Raw genomic sequence first — 20,871 nt, forward strand, 5'->3', positions numbered from 1 at the left:
GAGTAATAAGGAAACTTACATTTACGTATCTCAGTATGCCTTCCCTGTCTTCTCCTCCAGAATGTCTGTAAATACACGCATTTGCTTATCATGTGACTGTGGAGGTGAGCAGGTAGGAACTCAGATCCCATGCTACTCCTTGAATTTTCACTGTCTTTGAGGAAATTATTTCCCTGTGTACCTGGTTACTCCTTGATCTACTGGCACCTTCTGTGGACCTCTGTGGCTAGAATACTCCAGGTCAGCTGTTTCTCAGCTCAGTCAGGGCCTGGAGTCCTGGTTAACTTGCTTCATCTCAGTTTTCTGGGGTTGTCTATTTCTTTGGAGTATGGATGGGATTCCCCTTTGATTCCCAGCTCAGGTGGTCTGTCCTACAGACCACTTTGGTTACTCTCCACTGAGTTTGCCAGCAACATCATCAACTAACTTCTGTGTCCTTCACTGATCCCTTACAGGACTTCTGGATAAATTTCATGCCAGATGGGAGCTTAGGGTGCTTTGCCCCATGTGGTAGCCCAGATTGGTAGAGGGGAGGCACTCTGTTTTATTCCAATTGCCACTCTGTGCAGAAGAGGAAAGATATGAGCTAGACTTCCTGCTCTTCACCTTGGGTGAAGGGCACAGAAGGAAGTGCGCCATAATCCAAAAATTGGAAATGAAGGCTCTGTGGGCTCCTCAAACCGGAACAAGACTCTCTCCTGCTTCCCTGAGAGCCATGCTTGGGCCATGTTTGGGAGCATATTTCCCATCTGTTTTTCATTTCCCCAGCATAGAATGTGGGAGGCCAGGATCACACAACATTCCCTTCTCATTCCCCAGATGCCTCTGAACTCTCTTCCTTGAATTTTTTGTTCCAATCCATGCTGAATTACTTGAATGGCTCCCAGCACACACCATGTTATTTCATACTTCTGAGCCTTTGCCTGTGCTGTTTTCTCTGCCCAGATTGCCCCATCCAACACCCATTTCTCTTGAAAAACTTCTACTCATCCCCTAAGGCACTGCCCAGGACTCTTCTTCCAACATGCTCACTTCCCTCTTGGCAGTCTGCACAATGAACTTCATTAAAGAGATATTTTGTGCCTGTCTTCATCATGAGAACTTAAAGGAACAGAAGCCCAGGGATCCCACTGGGCATCTTTGTTGTCCTGATGGCTGGCACAGAAAAAGTGTTCAACAAATGTTGGTTTAAATAATTAAATCTTGGTAAAGTTGTAAATAGTATGTCTCTCTGTATTTTTTACAACTGCATGTGAATCTACAATTATCTCAGAAAGATTCAGTTTTAAAAAACCCAGCTTGATAAGCAGGACCAATTATTCTCTAAAGCTCCCTGGTTACCTACGGGGAGAAGACCAGAGTCCAAAAATCCAAGGTCTTTATGAAGTTGTCATTTCCTAATGGGGATGGATGGTTCAAGCTATTAGTAGTCAGGTGCCCTGTACCCCACTTGCCCTTAGAACTATCAAGTCCTGAAAGGCTTTGAGGAAAGGTGAGACACCTGCTAGCACATACAAATTATACCAATTATAAAAAGGAGCCCTTTTAAGTAGATGAATGAGGAAAAGTGGACTCCTTTAGGCTTTGTGGGTGGATAGTGTCTGTGTGTGGAAGAAAAGTATGGCACCCCTAACTCTGGGTGCTTACACCCACACAAGAGTGTATAAGAGGTGTATATGCCCCAGTTCAGCATGCCCTCCCCACTCCAGCCCTGCACTCATGTGTAGGGCCTAATCTGAACACATCAGTCCCAGCCTGAGTATTTACCTAGGTTTGCCATCTCACTTTAAATGGCCAATGGCCGTGTTTCCATGCACTTGAAATGGTTGCTCATGTTGAAACATTACTTGTGGGTATAAATATATTGTGGGTAATATAGACATATATTTTCTGTTAACTTTCTTAAATGAATCAATGTGAATAAAGAGTGGTGGTTTATTCTCCACAAAAATTAGTAAATTAGTTCCCCTTATTTGTGAATTTTACTATTTTTATTATATATTATTATTAGTGAATATCTCTTCATTTTGGGTTCGTTCCTAGAGCAAGTTCTTGTCAGATATAGTCATCTGTGGGGGCTTCTTTTCTCCCTGAAGAGTGAAAGTGAGGGTCCAGGAACCAGTGTGGGCCCCCTTTATAAGTGGCCCTCCAGGACTTTGCTAATCTAGGCAGAAGTATGCATTTTAGTTAAGATTATAATCTGTTGCCTAGAGTGGGGGTTCAGTGACAGCCTATTAAAGTCCCTTCACCTCAAGTGTCTATAAATGTACTGCATTTATTATCGTCTTTGAGTTCTTTTCCACGAAACTGTTAACTACTTGTGTACAGAGACCTTGAGTTCTTCATACCTTCACGATGGCTAATTTCCTGGGTTCTGACGCTGTCATGCCAAGGCAGCAGAGAAACACGCCTTACTAGTGATATGCAGAAAGTGAAGTACAGTTTACTGGGGAAGCTTCCACATAAGAGGCCACAGAACCCATAGCTACCCTGGGCTGCCATCATCTGACAGATGTGTGCTTGACTGGCCACAGCTGGATGCCCCCGGGGAAATGGCTCCAGGGAAAGGACCCCGCCCTCTACGTGGATTTATAAGAAAAGGATGGCAGAGAACATATGATATACTATGTGATACAGGAAATTTCCTGGTTGAGGAAATAGTCTTGTTTGAAGACAGAGCCTCTAGAGATTAGCCTCTGGCATCAGCTTGTTCTTCCCTCAAGCTAGCACAGACCTGCTAAGCCAGCATCTTGCTAAACTACCAAGAGGGTGGCTGGGATTTGTCTCTCCTCTGGCACCATGTAGTTAATTGGGCACTCACTAAGTGTTGGATTAATAGCACTATTATTATTAGGAGGACGTTCATGTTTATTTCATTTAAATTTGTTCTTCTCTCACATATTAGCTATGGTAAGGCCCCTTAGAGGTAGATGAGCTGGGCAGGATCTGGGGAAATTTTCTGTGCCTGACCTCTTCATGGGGAAGGGAGTGGGCACATTGGCTACAGTGGGTTCCTTTGGCACCTAGGTTCTTTTGGCACCTAGATTCCTAGGATGGACACCAAGCAAACTTCTCTCTCCTGCTGGGTAGAAGACATGGCTTCTGAAGAGGCATACAGCAGAGGAACAGGTGGACACAGCTTTCTTCCCTGCATTCCCATTGTGTCCAGGAGAACCTTGTGACTATTCTGGGAGAGACCTGGTTAGGTATGGTAACCACGTTGTCTCAGTCAAAACATCAGGGCACATGGCAGCCATACGATAACTGTTGAGTGCTCTTTTGGAGATAAGTGTTTGAAATCAGGGATGTCCCAAAGGGAAAGACAATCCAGGATCCATCAGAAAGATGGGTTTCTTGTGACTCCTGAAGGTCCCAGCAACGTTGGAAGTTCTAGATCTGCTGTTTTAGGCTCAATATGGAGCAAGATGGGGATCCTGCTGAAACAGAAGGGGCAGAGTGAGTGGGAAAAGTCTATACCATAGCATGGTGGGCTTCCACTGGCACAATCACTGGTGGCAGGTCTCAGGGATGATGAGGGGGTTGCCCCTTATGGGGTCTGAAATGTCAGGGCTCAGGTAGTGTGAAGAATCCTCACCACAGAGGAGCTGGCAACTACCCTCCTGGGGAGGAAGGAGCTGCATTTCCTTCCATGAGCAGTAGGAGGAACTGTAGATTTAGAAGCAAAGGATGTGGTTCTGAGCATTGGGCAACACTTTCTTTTTCTCTCCCTCAAATTGAAGAGACTCCACGGTGGGTTGGATCTGTGACTTGCCAGTGATGGTTGGTCCCATGAACTTGCTGCGTCAAGAATGAGGAAACTTACCCTTCTTTGCTGAAGGCCAGGGTGGCTCATCTACTACTACTACTACTTCTACTACTACTGGTTATTAACCAAGCACTTTGCTAAAAGCTGTACAAAGATTTTTTTCACTTAACCCTCAACAATAACCCTATGATGTAAGTTCTATTGGAATTTAGAATCTGAAGTGAGGTCACATAAATTGTTCAAGATAAAACAGCTTGGAGTGGTATAGCCTGGATCAGAACACAGTTCAGTAGGACTCAAGCTTCACTATTACTTTGTTATGCATGTGCCTCAAATGTCCTAACAGCAAGTAATCTATGAAGCCAAGATATCTTCCTTCAGAAAGTGCCATGTGGCAGGAATTGTGTTTACCCTGTTCACCACTGCAGTCCCAATGCCTTGGCCAGTGCTTGGCCCATAATCAGTACTAGGTATGTATTTGTGGAATGAAAACAGGGATGTGTATGTAGCAGCAAATCAGCACTTTGTGTGGAGCCTCAAACCTGAAGTACGCTATGAATCATATTCCTATACCAAGTCAAGGGAAGGAAGTCATGGACCATCAGGCTATTTGTGCCTTTAGTATTTCAACTCAAAACAAGCATTGTTTTATGATCAAAATGAATTATCCTGACATTCTTTCACATCTTATCAGACTCTTCTTTATTCAAAATGTTGTTGGTACTATTACCTAATACTGGAGCAAGCAATAAATTCCACTGCTCTACAGAGACTGTGGTTGGGTTCCCAGTACCAAAATGATTTTGATTATTGAGTTGGCATATACCCCTAAACATTCCTAAATCAGTGGTTGGCAGCAGCCAGATTCTGAGAGAAAAAGAAAAAAACAGTGTGCGTGCGCACACACACACACACATACACACACACATCTAGCAGCTTCAAAGCCTCTTACACATTAATGGATTCCTTATGGATTACATGGCTATAATTGTGAAACAGGACAAAGAACTAGAAACATTTCTTTAAACAAAAATAATTTTTAAAATATTCCTTTGAAAAGTCAATTTTTCTGAAGAGAGTAGGAAAAAAACCCTAACATAATGGAACCCTTAAAAATGTGTGTCAGCAACACAATAGGAAACCAGAATAAATGTCAGAATAAATGTAGGCAAGGCAACCACATGAAGCCAAATGCAGAGTTCATCTGCACTCCCAACAGCAGGCGTAGATGGAGAAAACAACCAGCAGAGTAGAGTAGTAAGAGGGAGAATGCCAAGTCATAGTAAGAGGGGGTGGGAGTGGGGGCACAGTAGGGGGAGGAACATTCTAGAATTCAAAACAACAGACTATTCATATCATATTCCTAAAATCTGTATAATGAAACCTGTTTATATTATCCTCAAATTAATTGTTCAATGTTCAAATTTCAGTGTCCCAGCCAGTGACCCACCAACAATTTCCTTGTTCATAACATTTTCTTTTCTTGGTCCCTTGAAAAAATAACAAATGAGTTTCTCCGTTTATAAAGCTGCTCTGAAATGTCTTCTTACGTCATGGAGACTGGAGGTCATCTTGGGACATGGGATGGTAATGGGGGCCCCTGGGCCCGGGAACAGGAGGTTTTGTGATTGTGAAGCAACTTCTGATCCCATTAGCTGATGGTTGACTGACATTTTGGAACAAGATTTTGCAAGGAACTGGGGAAAGGAAAAGAAGCAGCATGGGAAGGAAGCACTTAAAAGATTGAGAAGGCAGAAATGAGCTGAATGCTCCCAGATTCGAGGAGGATTTTATTATTGGACCCAGATCTGTGGTGAGCTTTCAGCCAGAATCTCAGAGGCCCAGTTTGAGGGGCCTAGTATAGGTTTTCTTATCAGTATTGTGCTGATCTTACCAAGCAAACTGGCTCTGTGAGGAAAGATACCTTAACTTCTCATTTACAAATTAAGCACTAATGTATATAGACTTAATGGGGAAACACTTCTTAGAGGGCTAAAGGTGGTATTTTAGGAAAAAATAAAAGGCAGTACAGCTTTACATGTCTGAAGTTGTTTCTCTGAGAAGTGATATAAGCTAAAAATAACTAGTTTCATGAAAGATTTTACTAGATTCCCTGGTGCTAGATTTGTAATAATTTATTACTGGAAGTGAAGGACTTTGGAAGATATTCTTAAGTTTTCCTCAGTGTTCCTATAAGAGGCAGAATATTGATGGAGTTGATTAGAATCTGGCTGGATATGTAATTTCTCATTAAAAGCAGAAATTACACTTTGAAAGATCTCAGGAAGCCCCTCAGTCCAAAATGTGTGGGAAAAAAAGTTACACAGCCCACTTTGAAGCCCACTTACATCTCTGTGCCTTCACTCTATGATAAGGATAATAACATACCCCTAACAAGTTTTCTGTCAAGAACAAGGGAGATCATATATGCGAACACCTAGCATGGGGCCTGGAACCTAGTAGGCTCCCAATAAATAGTAATTCATTTATTTCCTACACCTTCCTTTTCTCCCTTGCCCTCCCCCACTTCCTGCACTCTGATTCTTGAACTATTTTAACCAGCGACAGAGCCTTCCTTGCATGATTAAACATAATAATAATGATAACATCACTAAGCAGTTACCATACATTTAATCTCATTTGATCCTCAAAATAATACCATGAAATAGGTACCATTATTGACTCCATTTTACAGAGGAAGAAACCAAATCTAAGTAGGGTTAAATACTGTTTCAGTCATCTATTTCTATATAACAAACCACTTCAAAACTTAGTGTCTTGAAGTAACACCATCTTATTATGTCTGATGATTCAGAGTTGGCCAGGCTCAGCTGGGCAGTTCTGTTCCACATGAGGTCATCTGGGGCTACACTTATCTGGAGGCTCGACAGAGCTAGACCATCCAAGATGGCTTGCTCACATGGCTAGCAACTGGTGTTGGATATCAGCTGGGGCACAGTTGAGACTGCCCACCAGAGGACATCTATACTCCTCCATTATCTCTCCTGGGATGGAAGCTAGAGTCTTAAGAAGAACCCTCCAAGAGGGAACAAATGGAAACTCCCAGTTCTCTTAAGGCCCAGTCTCTGAAATCTTAGAACATCACTTCTCCCACGATCTATTGGTCAAACCTGTAACCGGCCCAGCAAAATTTAAGAGAAGGGAAAACAAGTTCTACCTCTCAATGCAGGAGTGGCAGGGAGAAGGAGTTATGACAGCTATGACTGGAGATTACCTACCACAAATACTTTGCCCAAGGTCCCACAGCTAGTTAGTGTCAGAGTCAAGATTTCAACACATCAGTCTGACTTCAGAATCCACGTGGTCAGCCACCAGGTCATACACGTGACAATATACAGTTAAATGCCAATGTCTACGGAAAACACAATGAGCACAATGTAATTTCAGAGGAAAGATCAATATAAAATTAAGAACTCTAAAGACCCTAAACTGAAAAATGTAATCCTTTGTGCCCCTCCCTACATAATGAAGAACAAATGTTATTTCTTGAAATGTCACAAAGGTTACATATGCTAAAGTTAAAATAAAATCTTCTTAGATTCTCCCATTTGAAAATTCTGTATATGTTCATTAAAGCTGAGGTTTCTGTGTGTGTGTGTGTGTGTGTGTGTGTGTGTGTGTGTGGTGAGGTGTGGGTAGGGGTGGGATGGCTAAGACCCCTGACTTACAAGTGCCCTAAGCACATACTCAGCCTGCCTAGTGGGTAAATCACACCTGTGTGGAGGAGGTGCAGAGGCCTAGAGTTGGCAGGGGAAGCTCCAGGGAGAGGCAGAATTTAGCCCGCTCTGAACTCTGATTAGGATTTGAGAAAGAGAAAGGAAGAGAAAGAGAAAGAGAAAGGAAGAGAAAGAGAAAGAAAGAAAGAAAGAAAGAAAGAAAGAAAGAAAGAAAGAAAGAAAGAAAGAAAGAAAGAAAGAAAGAGAAAGAGAGAGAAAGTGAAGTTAGGGAAAATATGAGCAAGAAGACACCGAGTGGGGAATGAGCAGCGAGTAGTAGCTAGGGGGACAGAGGAAGGGACCAGGCTGAAGTAAAAAGGTCTGGATTTGGAAGTGGGAGGGCTGACTAGTAACTTACTTGATGATTGGAGCTAAACTGGCTTCCCATCTTCAGAGATATCCCAAAGTAGCACTGAGAATCAGACTGCAAAGAATGAAGATCCTCATGAAACTAAGGCCCAGCTGTGTAAACTCTGCTTTAGCCTTGGCTTTGCTAAAGGCAGATGCCTGGAGAGCCCTGTTGGGGGCTGGGTGGGAAGGATACTGCTTGAGGATCTCCCCAGTGGCTGATTGAGGAACATCCAGGCTCATACCACTGTCTCATTAGTTGCATCCGGTAAGGGACTGAGGAGTGTAAAGCAAACCTAGTCATCATAACCCATCTGACAGCACTCTCCAGAGAGTTTATCAACCTTTATCTCTCTTATATTACCTATCTACCAGGATGTCCTGGTGAAGGCAAGGACTTGGGGACTTCTTTGAGCCATTATGAGCAAACACCATCTTCAAATTATTTTCCTACTAAGATGGTTTCTATCATTTTCATTTGCAAAGCCTCCTTTCTTCCTTCACATTTGAAAGAAACCCAGTATGACCGTTGTAATTTTTTTTCATGTAAATTATAAAGATTTAGAATCTCTGTCAAAAAAAAAAAGAAAGAAAGAAAAGCAGATGTTTTCCCTTATTCTGGTCCCAAGTAATACCACATTAAAAAACAGTATTTTCAAGTCTCATTAAAAAATATCTCAAGAAAATAAACATTTGTTGAATGCAAACAAGAACAGAATATGGCATTTTAAATATTAATATAGAATTCAGAGCAAAGGAGTCTGAAGCCCAGAGAGACGAGGTGACCTGTATAGAGTCACAGAGTGAATACGCAGCCAAGTCAGAATCTGAACTTAGTTCTCTCAAGTCCTAGCCTGATGTGCTTCCTATACCTGATGCAGTAAACTGACTGCAAAAGGAACCAATTCTAGCTGCATGCAGACTCAGTTTGCAAGCCTCAGAATTGGGATCCCAACCCTAACTGCAATAGAGTTCAGAGAAGCCTGGAGAGATTTTAAATCCAAATCCAGCAACCTCTGCTTGCTTCTTATTCTATCTCCATAGAATTTGGTGCTTCTGACTGCTCCCTTCTTGAATGCTCTCCTGCTCTGGCTCCCATAATGCCTTGAGCTCATTCCTTTCATCTCTGGTCTATCAGCAGGAGCTCCCTATTCAGAGTTGTTCTTCCTGTTACATTTCATTTCTGAGCTACTTTTTCTTTCTGTTCTGTACCAGTGGGTCTTAGTCAGGGATATGTATCAGAATTTCTTGTACAACCTATTTAAAACTTGGAAGTAGGGTCACCTGGCTGGCTTAGATCACCATCTAAGCATGCAACTCTTGATCTCAGGGTTATGAGTTTGAGCCCCATGTTGGATGTAGAGATTCTTAAAAATAAAATAAAAAAACAAAAAATTAAAAAAAACTTGGAAGCATAGTCGCCATAATTTGAAAAATCCCTGCACGTGACTTTGATGGACACCCCTGTAGCAAACAGTATTTTTGAAAGATGGCCCCAAAATATTTCCCATCCCACATACCCTTCTGCAATGTGACCATGCCATTTTCCCCATGCAGAGGTGGAATCTATCCTCAAGTTCTTGAATGTGGTTAGGCCCTGTGACCAATAAAATGTAACAGAAGAAACACTGTGCCAGTTCTAGGCATGGCCCTTTACTGATCTGGTAGCTTGAACTCCTGCCTCTTATAGGAAGTGTGATCAGATATCCTGAGACCACCATGGCATGAGAAACCCAAGCCATAGGGAGTACCTCAAATGATAAGACCTCATGTGTGGGACATGGAGGCACCATGTATGAATAAAGAACCATCCTAAAAGTGGATCCTCCAGGCCCAGCCACTATAGTTAAGACCACATAGAACAAAACTACCTAGCCTATCTAGTCTGTCCTCAAATACTGACACACAAAATCATGAGCAAGATAAGTGGCTGTGTTAAGCTTTCTGTGGTAGTTTATTTCATACTCAGTGATAGGTAAGCCAGACCAATCTCCCCCTCCCCATACACACACAACCTGTTAAGAACCATTGCTCTGTACTCTCTGCCTGGCCGCCATGAGCTGATAGTTCAGAAATCATCTCCCCTCTTTCTGGGTATTTATATAGATATCCTGCTGACACCTCAAATGCAACACATACCAAATGCATCATTTTCCTTTTTAAAACTCCTGTTCTCTTTCTGCAATGAATTGTCCACACTATCTTCCACATCACCTTGGAGAATTTTTTCACTCCTCTCTGTCACCTGGGGCAGCCAAAAAGTCACAAAGTCCTTTTGTCTTCTTCTTCCTTTCCACTCTCCCATCGTCCTAGTTAGGTCTTTATCACTGCTCAGCTGCAGTGAGGTAGTGGTCTCCCACATGATCTCCTCACCTATCATTTCTTCATCTTCTACATGATAGAGTCATCTTCCTCAAACATGAGTGGGCACACATTATTTCTGTCCTCCAAAAACAACAACAACTCCAGAATGTTTACCAAAAAAACTTCACACTTCTCAGTGTGTAATCAACACCCTTCACTATTGAGCAACAAAGTAACTTCACCTTTTATCCATTACTTTCCATCAGCATAACTCTCAGCTACCTGATCTATCAGCTGTCTTTCTAGAACTCTGGGCTTCTGGATGGGCTTCTTTCCTCAGTCTGGAGCACCTTTCCTCTCCTCTCCTTTTTTCATATGTAGAAATTCTTTGTATATCTCAAAGCCCAGTTCAATTTTAATGTTCTCCTGGATGCATTTTTGGGTTGCTCTTTTCCCCAGGGCTGTCACATATAGATGAGCAAATTGTATGCAATACAACTCTAAGGAGAGCCATTCACAATGACCACAAGGTGAATTGTACCTCCTAGAGTTGTATAGTGCAGAACTTACAACAACACATAATTATTTCATTCTCTGCACTCCTTCAACATAGTTCTTTGTTTTGTTCTCTTAAAAAACACTTCTAAAATACCTGCTATATGCTAGACACTGAATAAAGACCACAAAGATATGTTATGAGGTCTTGGTCTTGAGAGGCTTAAAGTTAGGGCAGACAGGCATATAATCAAATATATGTAAAAAACACTTTGACCTCTATTTAATTCTTATTCTTCTCCATTTTAGAGTTGGTTGAGAGCTCTATTTTAGTGCAAAATTCTTAGGGGCAAAGTCGTGTCTTATTTATCACAGCCCACAATTAACACTTGGCTGTGCACTACATAGTGTCTCAGATAATGGTTACTAGATTATATCAGATGTACCAATTGTAACAAGAGCAACCATTTATTGGCTCTGTACATGGAACACAGCTAAATCCTTAAGGCTGGATGGGAAGTATACATTTAGAGCTGGGACAGAAACTGCTGTGTGCTCCCTACACCTCATTTCCTTTTCCTATTGGGCATTCAGCTAGACTGCTTTTCCTAGCCTTCCTTGCAGTTAGGTGTGGCCATATGGTTGAATTCTGGCCAATGATATGTATGGAGGCCTGGCCTATAAGAACTTTCTGTTTAATCTTCCACATTCTTTTTTCATCTTGAAGCTTAATGGAGGGGACTCTGAAGATCTAGAGCAGGTGGCACTATAAGAAGGAAGGAGCTTGGACCCTTGAGATATTATTTGGGGGATCACTGGCTGACCAAGAATACTTACATTATATTATTGCATGAATAAGAATAAAACTTTATTGTGTAAAACTTCAAGTTTGGGACTGCTTGTTACAGTTGTCAGTTTAACTTGCCTAATGTAAGAGCTAAGTTAATGTAACATTCTTAAATTGCTCATGACTACCTACTTTTCAAAAGAGTATCCAGTAAAGAAGATTCCAAAACTGCATTTATCACCACCACGTAAGTATGAACTCTCTCAACTCCATGATCAGAAATAATGGCCTCATTCAACCTCTGACTTTTCATCTTCAAAATATACACAAGTGTTAATAATACCAAAGACCTTCTCTTAAAATATACTTCCATAAGCCCAGAGAAAATTCTTTGGTGTAGAATTTGAAAGGGTCTAGAGATCCCTACCCCTGGTTAGGACAGTGCTTGTGCCCTCCACAGCATGCTGCTGTCTACTGAGGCTGTCATGAGATGGGAATCCTGACATTCAGGCTCACTGAGTGCTGGGAAAGAAATAGAGGGGACTAAGCTTTGACTTCCTTGATGCCTTAGAGCTAGTTTGGCACTTGTCATAACTCCAAGATTTGTATTCATGTGACAATCTTACCACTTCCTGTTTTGATCCATAAATAAATAAATAAATAAATAAATAAATAAATAAGAAGAGGAAGAAGAAGAAAGAGGAGACCTCTAAGAGAGAAATGAGGTCACAAAACTGAGGAAGGCCCAATGTGCCCCCCCTTTTTTTTCATTTACTCAACATACATTTTCTAGCACCTATTGTGTTCACAATGCTGTGTGTGTATGGGGGGGATAGTTCAAACAAATATAATAAGCAGATCTGCTCCCAGGAACATCTTTAGACTGTGGGTATTTGACAGGGTAAGCAGCTATGTGAAAGACAGTATAGAGTAGAAGCAGCATTGACTTTGATGAGACAGACCCAGTTTCAAATTCTGGCGCCATCAATGACTGTGGTTTGAACTTGGGACCACTTAAGTACTTACCAGTTTCCTTATCTCTAATTTTTGAGGATTGTTGAAAGAATTAGAGAATTCCCTAGCAGGGTGCCTGGCAAATAGTAGGTCATAGCTCTTCTTACATAGGGAGACAAAGCATATACACATGCCTAACCAGTTGAATATTTAAGAAATAGCAAATAATGGTACAAACAAAAGTTGAATGAGTGTGGAAGGAGGAAATCACATTGGGATGGAATGGATAAAATAAGTCATTAGTTTTTCTTAATCAAGCCTTTCTTTTAGAACATTTCTCACTTAGTAATCTAATGTGGCTAGATTTAAATGTAAAACTCTCATGCAGGAATTGCCAAAAATATAAATGGAGAGAGGAATTTTTTTTTAATTTCAGAAGAAAAGTGCCTGTATTGGATAAAGAAATTCACAACAAGTACTGCTGACTTACATACACGTGTGTGTGTGTGTGTGTGTGTGTGTGTGTATAATAGGCATGCTATATACATGAGGGATAAGCCATAAAAATTGTTCATATGTTCAGGAACAAAGAGTTATGACATAATTTGTAAAATTATAGAGAGCCAATGTTACAAGAGTATCTTTCAATCCAAACCATTCAAATTACAATAGAAGAAATAGACTCAAAGAGATAAAATGACTTGTCTAAGATCAAACAAGTAAGAAATTGTGAAGCTAGAACTTGAATCTTAATCTCCTAGATTTCTGGCACAATGCTCTTACCACTAATTCCCTTCTAGTCAAGGCCAAAGGATTAATTCCATAATGCTACTGGACAGAGCTTCTTGGAGTTCTTAGTACCAGGAAGTGAAGACTTCCCAGTAAAGACTTCCCAGTACTATGGACAGAGGTCAGGCTTGAACAAAAGCTCTATTATGGATTCCACAAAATAGTTAAAAATACTTAAACTAGCCCTCGTTTATTGAACACACTGTGCCAAATGCTTTATATACATAATTTATTTATTCATTCACTTAAATTGTTCTTAAATTTTTATTCATACTTATTATATGTCAGTAATCTATACTATGTGCCAGGATACAATAGTGAAAAGACATACATAGTTCTTGACCTCATAGAACCTCTAGCCTTCCCCATAACAGAAATTCCATAAGATTTGTTTGTTTATTGCATCCATTTTACAGGTGATGGAACAGGCCCAGAGAATAACAATGATGGCATCCATATATTGACCACTCTACTCCATACCAGGTACTTTTCTGAGGACTCTCTGAGTAAATCTGCTCAACAGCTCTATGAAATAAAAAATGGAGGCACAAGCAGCTACAGTGACTGGTTCAAGGCCACATAGGTAGTAAGCAATAGATCGAGGACCGGACTCAAGACTCTTTGATACCAGTTTCCATGATGTTAACCTCTACAATATACTGACCATTTGGATTCCTGATCTTACTTTTTTTTTGCTAAAAGAGAATACATATGATGTCAAAACTCTGCTAGTGAGGGCTAGGATCCAGGAAGCATAAATTACTTTGTCTACAGACAAATTCTGTATTCTTTGGTAGATGTACGCGGGTAACAATATTTGCTCAAGAGGTTATCATATGTCAGAGTACTGCACCTGTACACATGATTCCAGGTAAAGCAATAGCATAAGGCTGGCCCTTAGTAGGTCCTCAACAGAGTAGGCAAATGGTAAGCAGTAGAAATAAATAAGTCTAGAAAGAACCTAGAAATTATTAAGAAGTAGGAGCTGCTGGTACAATATTGCTGGACCTACATTTAGACAAAACTATGTTTGTATTTTTCTGAGGCTAGGCTTGCTTTATTTAAATATAGAGACAGCAAGTATCTACATAAACTTTCACACGCCTGTTAGAAAGAGGGCAATTTCTGCAGAATTAGATGCTAGCCATAAAGTTTACTGGGTAATATAATTTCTTTAATTAGATTTCTTTAAGCCATCCTGTCGCAAGGTATAGACATATACCTTGAGACAAAAAGCAGACTTGAACAATTTTCGGTTTTGTATAAATTCTATTAAAGAAGAATAAAACAGTGAAATTGCAAAGTTTCTCCATTCACTTCCACCATATGGATTTCTTTGAGGTTTAGTAATATTATAAATAAAGCAGCTTCAAGATGAAATACAAAACAGTGAACAACAATTTAAAAACATTTTGAAGAAGCAAGTATTATATCCCAGTGTTGCCAGGCTTTCAACATAAGTAAGATAGAAAACAGAGAATTCTCATTTGTTCTATCAAGAAAGCATAAATATTGGCTCTGTATTAAGCCAACCTTTTGCAGCTGTACACCAGCTCTCAACTATTAAAAAGATTCTTAAATTCCCAGGGAAACAAAAATCAATTTCAGCCATATAAGTCTGTATATAAATCTATTGTGCTTTATTCCAAATATTTTCTCATCAAGGAGTTTGGAACAAAATTTTTTTGAAAGAGAAAGTCTCCAGTTCACCCATTACACCATTATAAATATTTGAATGACTTCCAGTAACTTTGCTTAGAAAATCTCAATGTTTGTGTAATGTGCCAATGACAGCTCAGCACCAATGTCAATACATTTCATTATTTGGCAAGACAACTACTCATAGCAATAGATTGGAATTCTGATTGCCATTTTCATATATTATATTTCACTTTTGTCACAGCACACAGGATGGTTACTCTTGCCCTCTTGGCAAGATATTCCTTTCTGAGCTTATATTAAAAATCTATTTTATCTGTTAAGGCTTAGAATGAGCTAAGTGATTACTGTTTTAATCCCAAATCAATATGTGTAGTCAGGTCTTGAAAGAATTCCAATCACTGTAGCCCTTGTTCATACTTTAGATGGATAATGCTATTGGGTTGTTTTCCTTGGGGCTCATTTTATATATTTTATTTGTAGGAATTACGGTCACTGGTATAGTGACTATTGTTCACATAGCTCAAAGAAAAGGATGTGATAATTTTCCGGGTTTTGTAAGAATTTGCACTGGCACAAATGAAATATACGTATTTGCTAAAGTTTGGAGAAACAGAGTAGGATGGAGATGTGCTTCTCAAGCTTTGGCATGCTTTAGAACCTCCTGGAGAGCTGGCTAATAACAGATTTCCTAGGTCCCACAATCAGTGAATCTGATTCAGTAAGTCTGGATGGGGTTTGAGATTTTGATTTCTAACAAATTCTGAGGTGATGCTGATGTTGTCATTTCAAGGGCTATCTTTTGGGGAGCAGTGGAATAGAATGGAATGGCCCATAGTGAAGGCAAAAATCTTGCTTTGCCCTTTATAGACTTGTTGATTTGGAGAAATTTACTTAACCTATTTTTAAGTCTTAGTTTCCTCATCTGCTCAATGGTGGGTTTATAAGGATTAGATAAGTCTGTATGGCACTTGACATAGTGCTGGACAGATACTTCTATGTGCTCAATAAATGATAGCCATGGTTTTTAGCAATGAAGTAGTCTCCTTTTCTGGGACCCATCTGGTTGAATATCCAGTGCTTCTGCTTCATATCCTAGTATATTTGGCAAATTATATGTTAAGTGTGTCTAGATTAGGAGTTAACTGATCAGTGAGTTAGCAACTATTCAGAACTTGAATTGCTCAGGTGGGCCCTAAAACACTTAAATATTTTGCCCCATGGCCTTCCAACTACTTAACATACTTAAACTTTGCTTCTTAGGCCTTTGGATTATTTTTTGTTTAAATTACTTTATAGTCCACAGCTCCACAATTATGTCTTCTTGTGAATGACTTTTTTAAGAACATCCGTTTATTTTCGAAATCAAATTCAAGTCTTTGGAGACTAATATCCTTTCTCTCCATATTTTGCTATTAAGAGGCCTGGTGTTCTGCCAAGACAACATATTAATAAATTTAAGCTTGAGATTTTCATTGTCATGTGAACGTTGAAATTGGCTCTCAATTACACAAAGCAGCCAATTCAACAGGATAAGTGTGTTGGATTTACAACAAACATGTCTGTGAAAAAATTACTTTAAAATCCCTGATTGTGTGGTTTGCTTTTAATTTGTTAAAAAGTCACGATCCACCAGTCACAAGAATCTCAGCCAGTTCAGCTAAGTTAATTTTGAGAAATACATGACTTTAACCTTGGTCAAATGTTAATAAATGTATCTGTCTTGCACTCAATCATTTATTCAGCTGTTAATTTAGCAGTAAGTCCCATTTCTGTGGTGGATGATGGTCTAGAATCTGGGGAACACACTTACCCCACCAGAGTTTACAGTCTAGTGAGAAAGGTAAAACCACAGTTATTAGAGCCTCATTTTAAGAGGCTGATAAACCTCCAGTCTTGACCAGATAACAAGCTGTACAAAGTAAGCTCATTGTTTGTATTCATCCTCAATTACTCGTAGGATCTGTTAACCATCACCTAAGGCTTTAGACATATCCACAGCACTAGATGATGTCTTCTAGAAGTAAGATCCTCTAGAGCTTCTAACCAAAGGAGAACCTACATTTCCTGTAATTTCATTTGTAAAATGAACTTAAAGAAAATCAAGACAGCTTTATAGTTTGCAACTAGCTGTTACATAAACTCTCTAGCAAAATGACACAATTGAAGAGAGTACCAATCTATACATCAAACTTGATTTTTTTTTTTTTTGGCTTTTCAAAGAGGGATTTCCAGTCATATGACCTATTACAGACTGAATATTTTTGTCCTTACCCCCAGCTTCCCTACTCTTGTCAAATCATATGTTTAAGGGCTACCCCCCAATGTGATGGTACATGGAGATGGGGACTTTGGGAGGTAATTAGGGTTAGAGGAAGTCATGAGGGTGGGGCTTTCACAATGAGATTAGTGTCATATAAGAAGAGACACCAGAAACCTTGCTTTTTCCTACTCCTCTATGTGAGGACACAGAAAAAAGGTGGTTGTCTGCAAGCGAGGAACCTGGATCCTCACCAGAAACCAAGGTACTCAGCTATTACCCTGATCTTGGCTTCCCAGTCCTCAGAACTGTGAGAATAAATGTCTTTCATTTAAGCCATCCAGTCTATGGTATTTTGTTATGGCAGCCCAAGACGGGACTTTAGAAAGATGACAGGGATTTGTACAAACCTGTGGAAATGCCTCAAACTTATTTCATTTTCCCCAAGCAGGGCCCTCGGTTCGTCTGTCAGGCCAGCTCTTTACCACTGCCTACACAGAGTTTGCTCTTCTTTTCCTAGAGTTGTTACTCCTCTTTGTGCTGTTTTCTTTACCAAAATGCCCTTCCCAAATCTTCCACTTTTCGTTCAGAGGCTCTAAAAATCTTCCCTGATTAGCCCTAATCCTTTCCCAGACAATCTTTCATTGCAAAGTTTGTTTCACTATTCACTTATTTACATCTCACTCTATTGTGTCCTGATGTGGGTTCAAGGATGTAGGTCTTATCTCCTAAACTAGACCCTGAGCATCTCTGAGACAAGACTAGGTTCTAGACTTTTCAAATCTTTTGTGTCCTCCATTGGCCCTTTTAGAGTGTTGTGCAAATAAAATGGGAATGAAACTTACTGAATGAAAATTGAACTAAATGCTGAGAGCCAACGAATGTTCTGAGGCAAATGAATCAAGAAATGCAAGTGAGTACCATAAAACCCTGGCTCCAGAGCCTGCGGGTGGGGGTGGGAGAGAGTCGTTCTGGATAAGTGAGTTTAATAGAGGGCTGAGGATTCATTCTTTTAAACACCAAGAGTTTTAATTATCTTGGATGGAAACATTTCCAATATATTACTCTTCCCTGCCTTCTAAAATAGTGCTATATAAACATAATCCAGCTTGATGACTTGTCATTAAAAGTAGTAGTATGCTATAACACTGAGAAGTCCTCAGGCCCTTCAGAAGTATGCAGAACTGTTTGTCCCTAGTTTAAATGGCTGCAGATTGCTTTTTTAAAAAATTATTATTATTGTTGTTTTGTTTTTTAGCTCTTCTGGGTCCTCCCTTGCTGTTGGACTGTCCATTTCACTGAAGCCCATGTGACTGATTGTACCATTTCTATTCCCTGCTCCCAATTTGCTGCTTCTCATCTGACATGAGTTTGGAAATCATATGTCCAAGCTCACTGTGGTTGTTGTCATGATTATTATTGTCGGAGATGTGTGTAACTGACAGCAAAGGGCTCTGTGTGAAAGCATGCTGGGGTCTCTATGGCTAAAGTGACAAGAGACTAACTTCAAGCTGATGTGAACTCCTAATTCAGCTGCTCTGAAGCCTTTTAAATTTACTTCTTATTCTTACTTTTCTAGTCTGTAAATATGTTTTTCAGATATGTATTCAAGTTATGTATTCAAGTAAGTGCTTACAAGATACCTGGTAGGTGCCCTAGGATGGCCCTCTAAAATAAATACTCTGTCTGGATTAATCACTATTTTCTGTATTGCACTAGCACCTAGTAGGCACTCAACACATATTTGTTGAATCAATGAAATGAATTTTATAATCTGAGCAGAGATAAGCTATTGATATAAGCACACACAAAATAAGCTTACAATATAAACTGTAGTAAGAATCGTAACAGATAAAGTATGCACAAGGACCAAAAGATTTCCTGCTGGAAAATCCAGAGGGACTTCATAGAAGAGGTAGTAGTTTTGACTAGGCCTTGAAAGATGGGGTCATATTTTGATCAGCAAGAAGTTAGGAAAGTAAGAAGAGAAGAGCAGCACAGACAAAGCTAAGATGCTAGAATGGGAAAGGTATATACGGGATATGAATAGTACATTTTGGCTGGAGTACATGTAAGGGAGTAGGAGGAAATCACATTATAATGTTATATTGGGGTAAGAGTGTGGGTGGGCCTTGAACATTAGGCTAAAGAATTTGGATTTTGTTTGTTAGGTGGTGGGGAGAAACGGGGGGGTTTTGAGCTGGGAGGTGACATCCTTAGAGCTGGGCTTTAGAAGTTTTGATAAGTGTTGGAATTTAGGAGTTGAAGGGAAACAGGGCTGGAGGTGATTTCAAGGGTATAGGTGGGAGGCAACATGTGCCTGAACTGGGAATAGCTGAAAAGGATTGACTGGCAGAGAGGCTGCAGAGGTAGAATAAGAGGACTTGGCAATTTATTTGTTGCCTGGAGTGACAGAGAAGGATATCTTGGGTACAACTTTAAGTGATGTCCTTTCCAGAACACAAAGCGTCCAGAACAGGTTTAAATAGATGGTGTGGGTTTGACTTGGGACATCCCAAGGCATGAGAGTGAATTGTTGATAGCTTTGCTATAAGAAAGCATGAATGGAAAACTGCCCTGAAAAGCACTAAAGGGATAAAAAATACTTACAAAATAAGCGCTTATGTGTACTCAGCCCCCCAAAAGGAGTTAAGAGGTCCACATCTTATTTTAAGTCCCTTATTGACAAGACTATATTAAAAATAGATCATTTTTACTTTCAAACAGCTTTCAAGAGCACCTTAAAAAAACAAACTTCTACTTATTTTTTCTGAGAGATTACTCTTTAAAAATTTATTTATTTATTTATTTTAGATAGAGCACACAGTGAGGGGGGCAGAAGGAGAGGAGAGAGAGAGAATCTCAAGCAGACTCCCCACTGAGTGCAGAGCACCACGTGGGGTTTGATCTCACGACCCTGAGATCCTGACCTGAGCCGAAACCAAGAGTCGGATGCTTAACCGACTGAGCCACCCAGATGCACCGAGAGAGATTACTCTTGATAAGACTAGGGCATTAATGCCCTATGATGTTTGAATATTAGTCACTCATGGATTAGTAGTAGCTCCTCTTTGAAACAAGACAGGTAGCAAGAAAACAAACTAAGAAAATTTCCCCCAAACAGAAAATAGATCTTGACTTCTACTATCAGAAACAAAGACGCTTTCAAATTAGCAGGCAGTTCCCCTAAGTAGGAAAGCTAGGACATTAACTTGGGTTTTCTAGAATGGATGACTACAATTTGACATCTAAGCAAGAGGGAAAAGTGCATTCCAGGCAAAGGAAACGATATACAAACACGGCATGAAAGAATGATAAGGCATGGTCAAGGGATGGCAAGAAGCCATTTGGCTGGAGCACATGTGGAGAGAGTATGGGGGAGAGGCCATACAATTAAGGAACTAGATGAAGATGTAGTTTGAGAGAGGGATTGGGGCCAGGTGGGATGGGCGTGATAGGCAACACCAAAGAGTTTGTAATCTATTAGCAGTTGGAGCCATCTCAGAGGTCCATTAGGGAAGCAAGACAACCAGATATGTTTAAGCAAACTCTCTGGTGGATCTGTGGAGGATGACTTGATAATTGGGGCAGAGAGGCAGAGATGAGGATGCTAGTGAAGTGATGCTGAAAGCAGATGAGGACCTGAGCAAATGAGCTTATGAACTAAGCCAGTACTCGCCTATAACAGGCACTGAATATGTGCTAGTTGATAAGCAGTTCAAGTAGGCAATAGCCTTTAGTCTATCATAACTGGATGAGTCTTCTCTTAGAT

At 40.2% G+C, this 20,871-nt stretch overlaps 1 protein-coding gene and 1 long non-coding RNA gene across 5 annotated transcripts in view; one reads left to right on the plus strand and one right to left on the minus strand.

Annotated features, from left to right (window-relative positions):
* The window catches only part of DRAM1 (DNA damage regulated autophagy modulator 1), a 79,219-nt gene extending 60,437 nt beyond the window's left edge, over positions 1-18,782 (plus strand). The window contains exons 8-9 of one of the 3 annotated variants that reach the window (XM_040637377.1): positions 13,597-13,663; positions 17,911-18,782. In XM_040637377.1, the coding sequence (XP_040493311.1) occupies positions 13,597-13,644 (48 nt within the window). In that variant the 3' untranslated portion in view covers positions 13,645-13,663; positions 17,911-18,782. Of the gene's footprint in view, positions 1-13,596; positions 16,399-17,910 lie in introns of those variants that run through there. The other 2 variants (XM_040637379.1, XM_040637376.1) reach the window with 2 other exon arrangements.
* The window catches only part of LOC103676500, a 51,296-nt gene that overhangs the window by 3,489 nt on the left and 26,936 nt on the right, over positions 1-20,871 (minus strand). The window contains exon 1 of one of the 2 annotated variants that reach the window (XR_572149.2): positions 7,006-8,402. The exons of the other annotated variant lie outside the window; for it this stretch is intronic. This is a non-coding gene — a long non-coding RNA (uncharacterized LOC103676500). Of the gene's footprint in view, positions 1-7,005; positions 8,403-20,871 lie in introns of those variants that run through there. 2 annotated transcript variants of the gene reach the window in all.

This window comes from Ursus maritimus, unplaced genomic scaffold (assembly GCF_017311325.1).
Source record: "Ursus maritimus isolate PB19 unplaced genomic scaffold, ASM1731132v1 scaffold_21, whole genome shotgun sequence".
NCBI classification, from domain to species: Eukaryota; Metazoa; Chordata; class Mammalia; order Carnivora; family Ursidae; genus Ursus; species Ursus maritimus.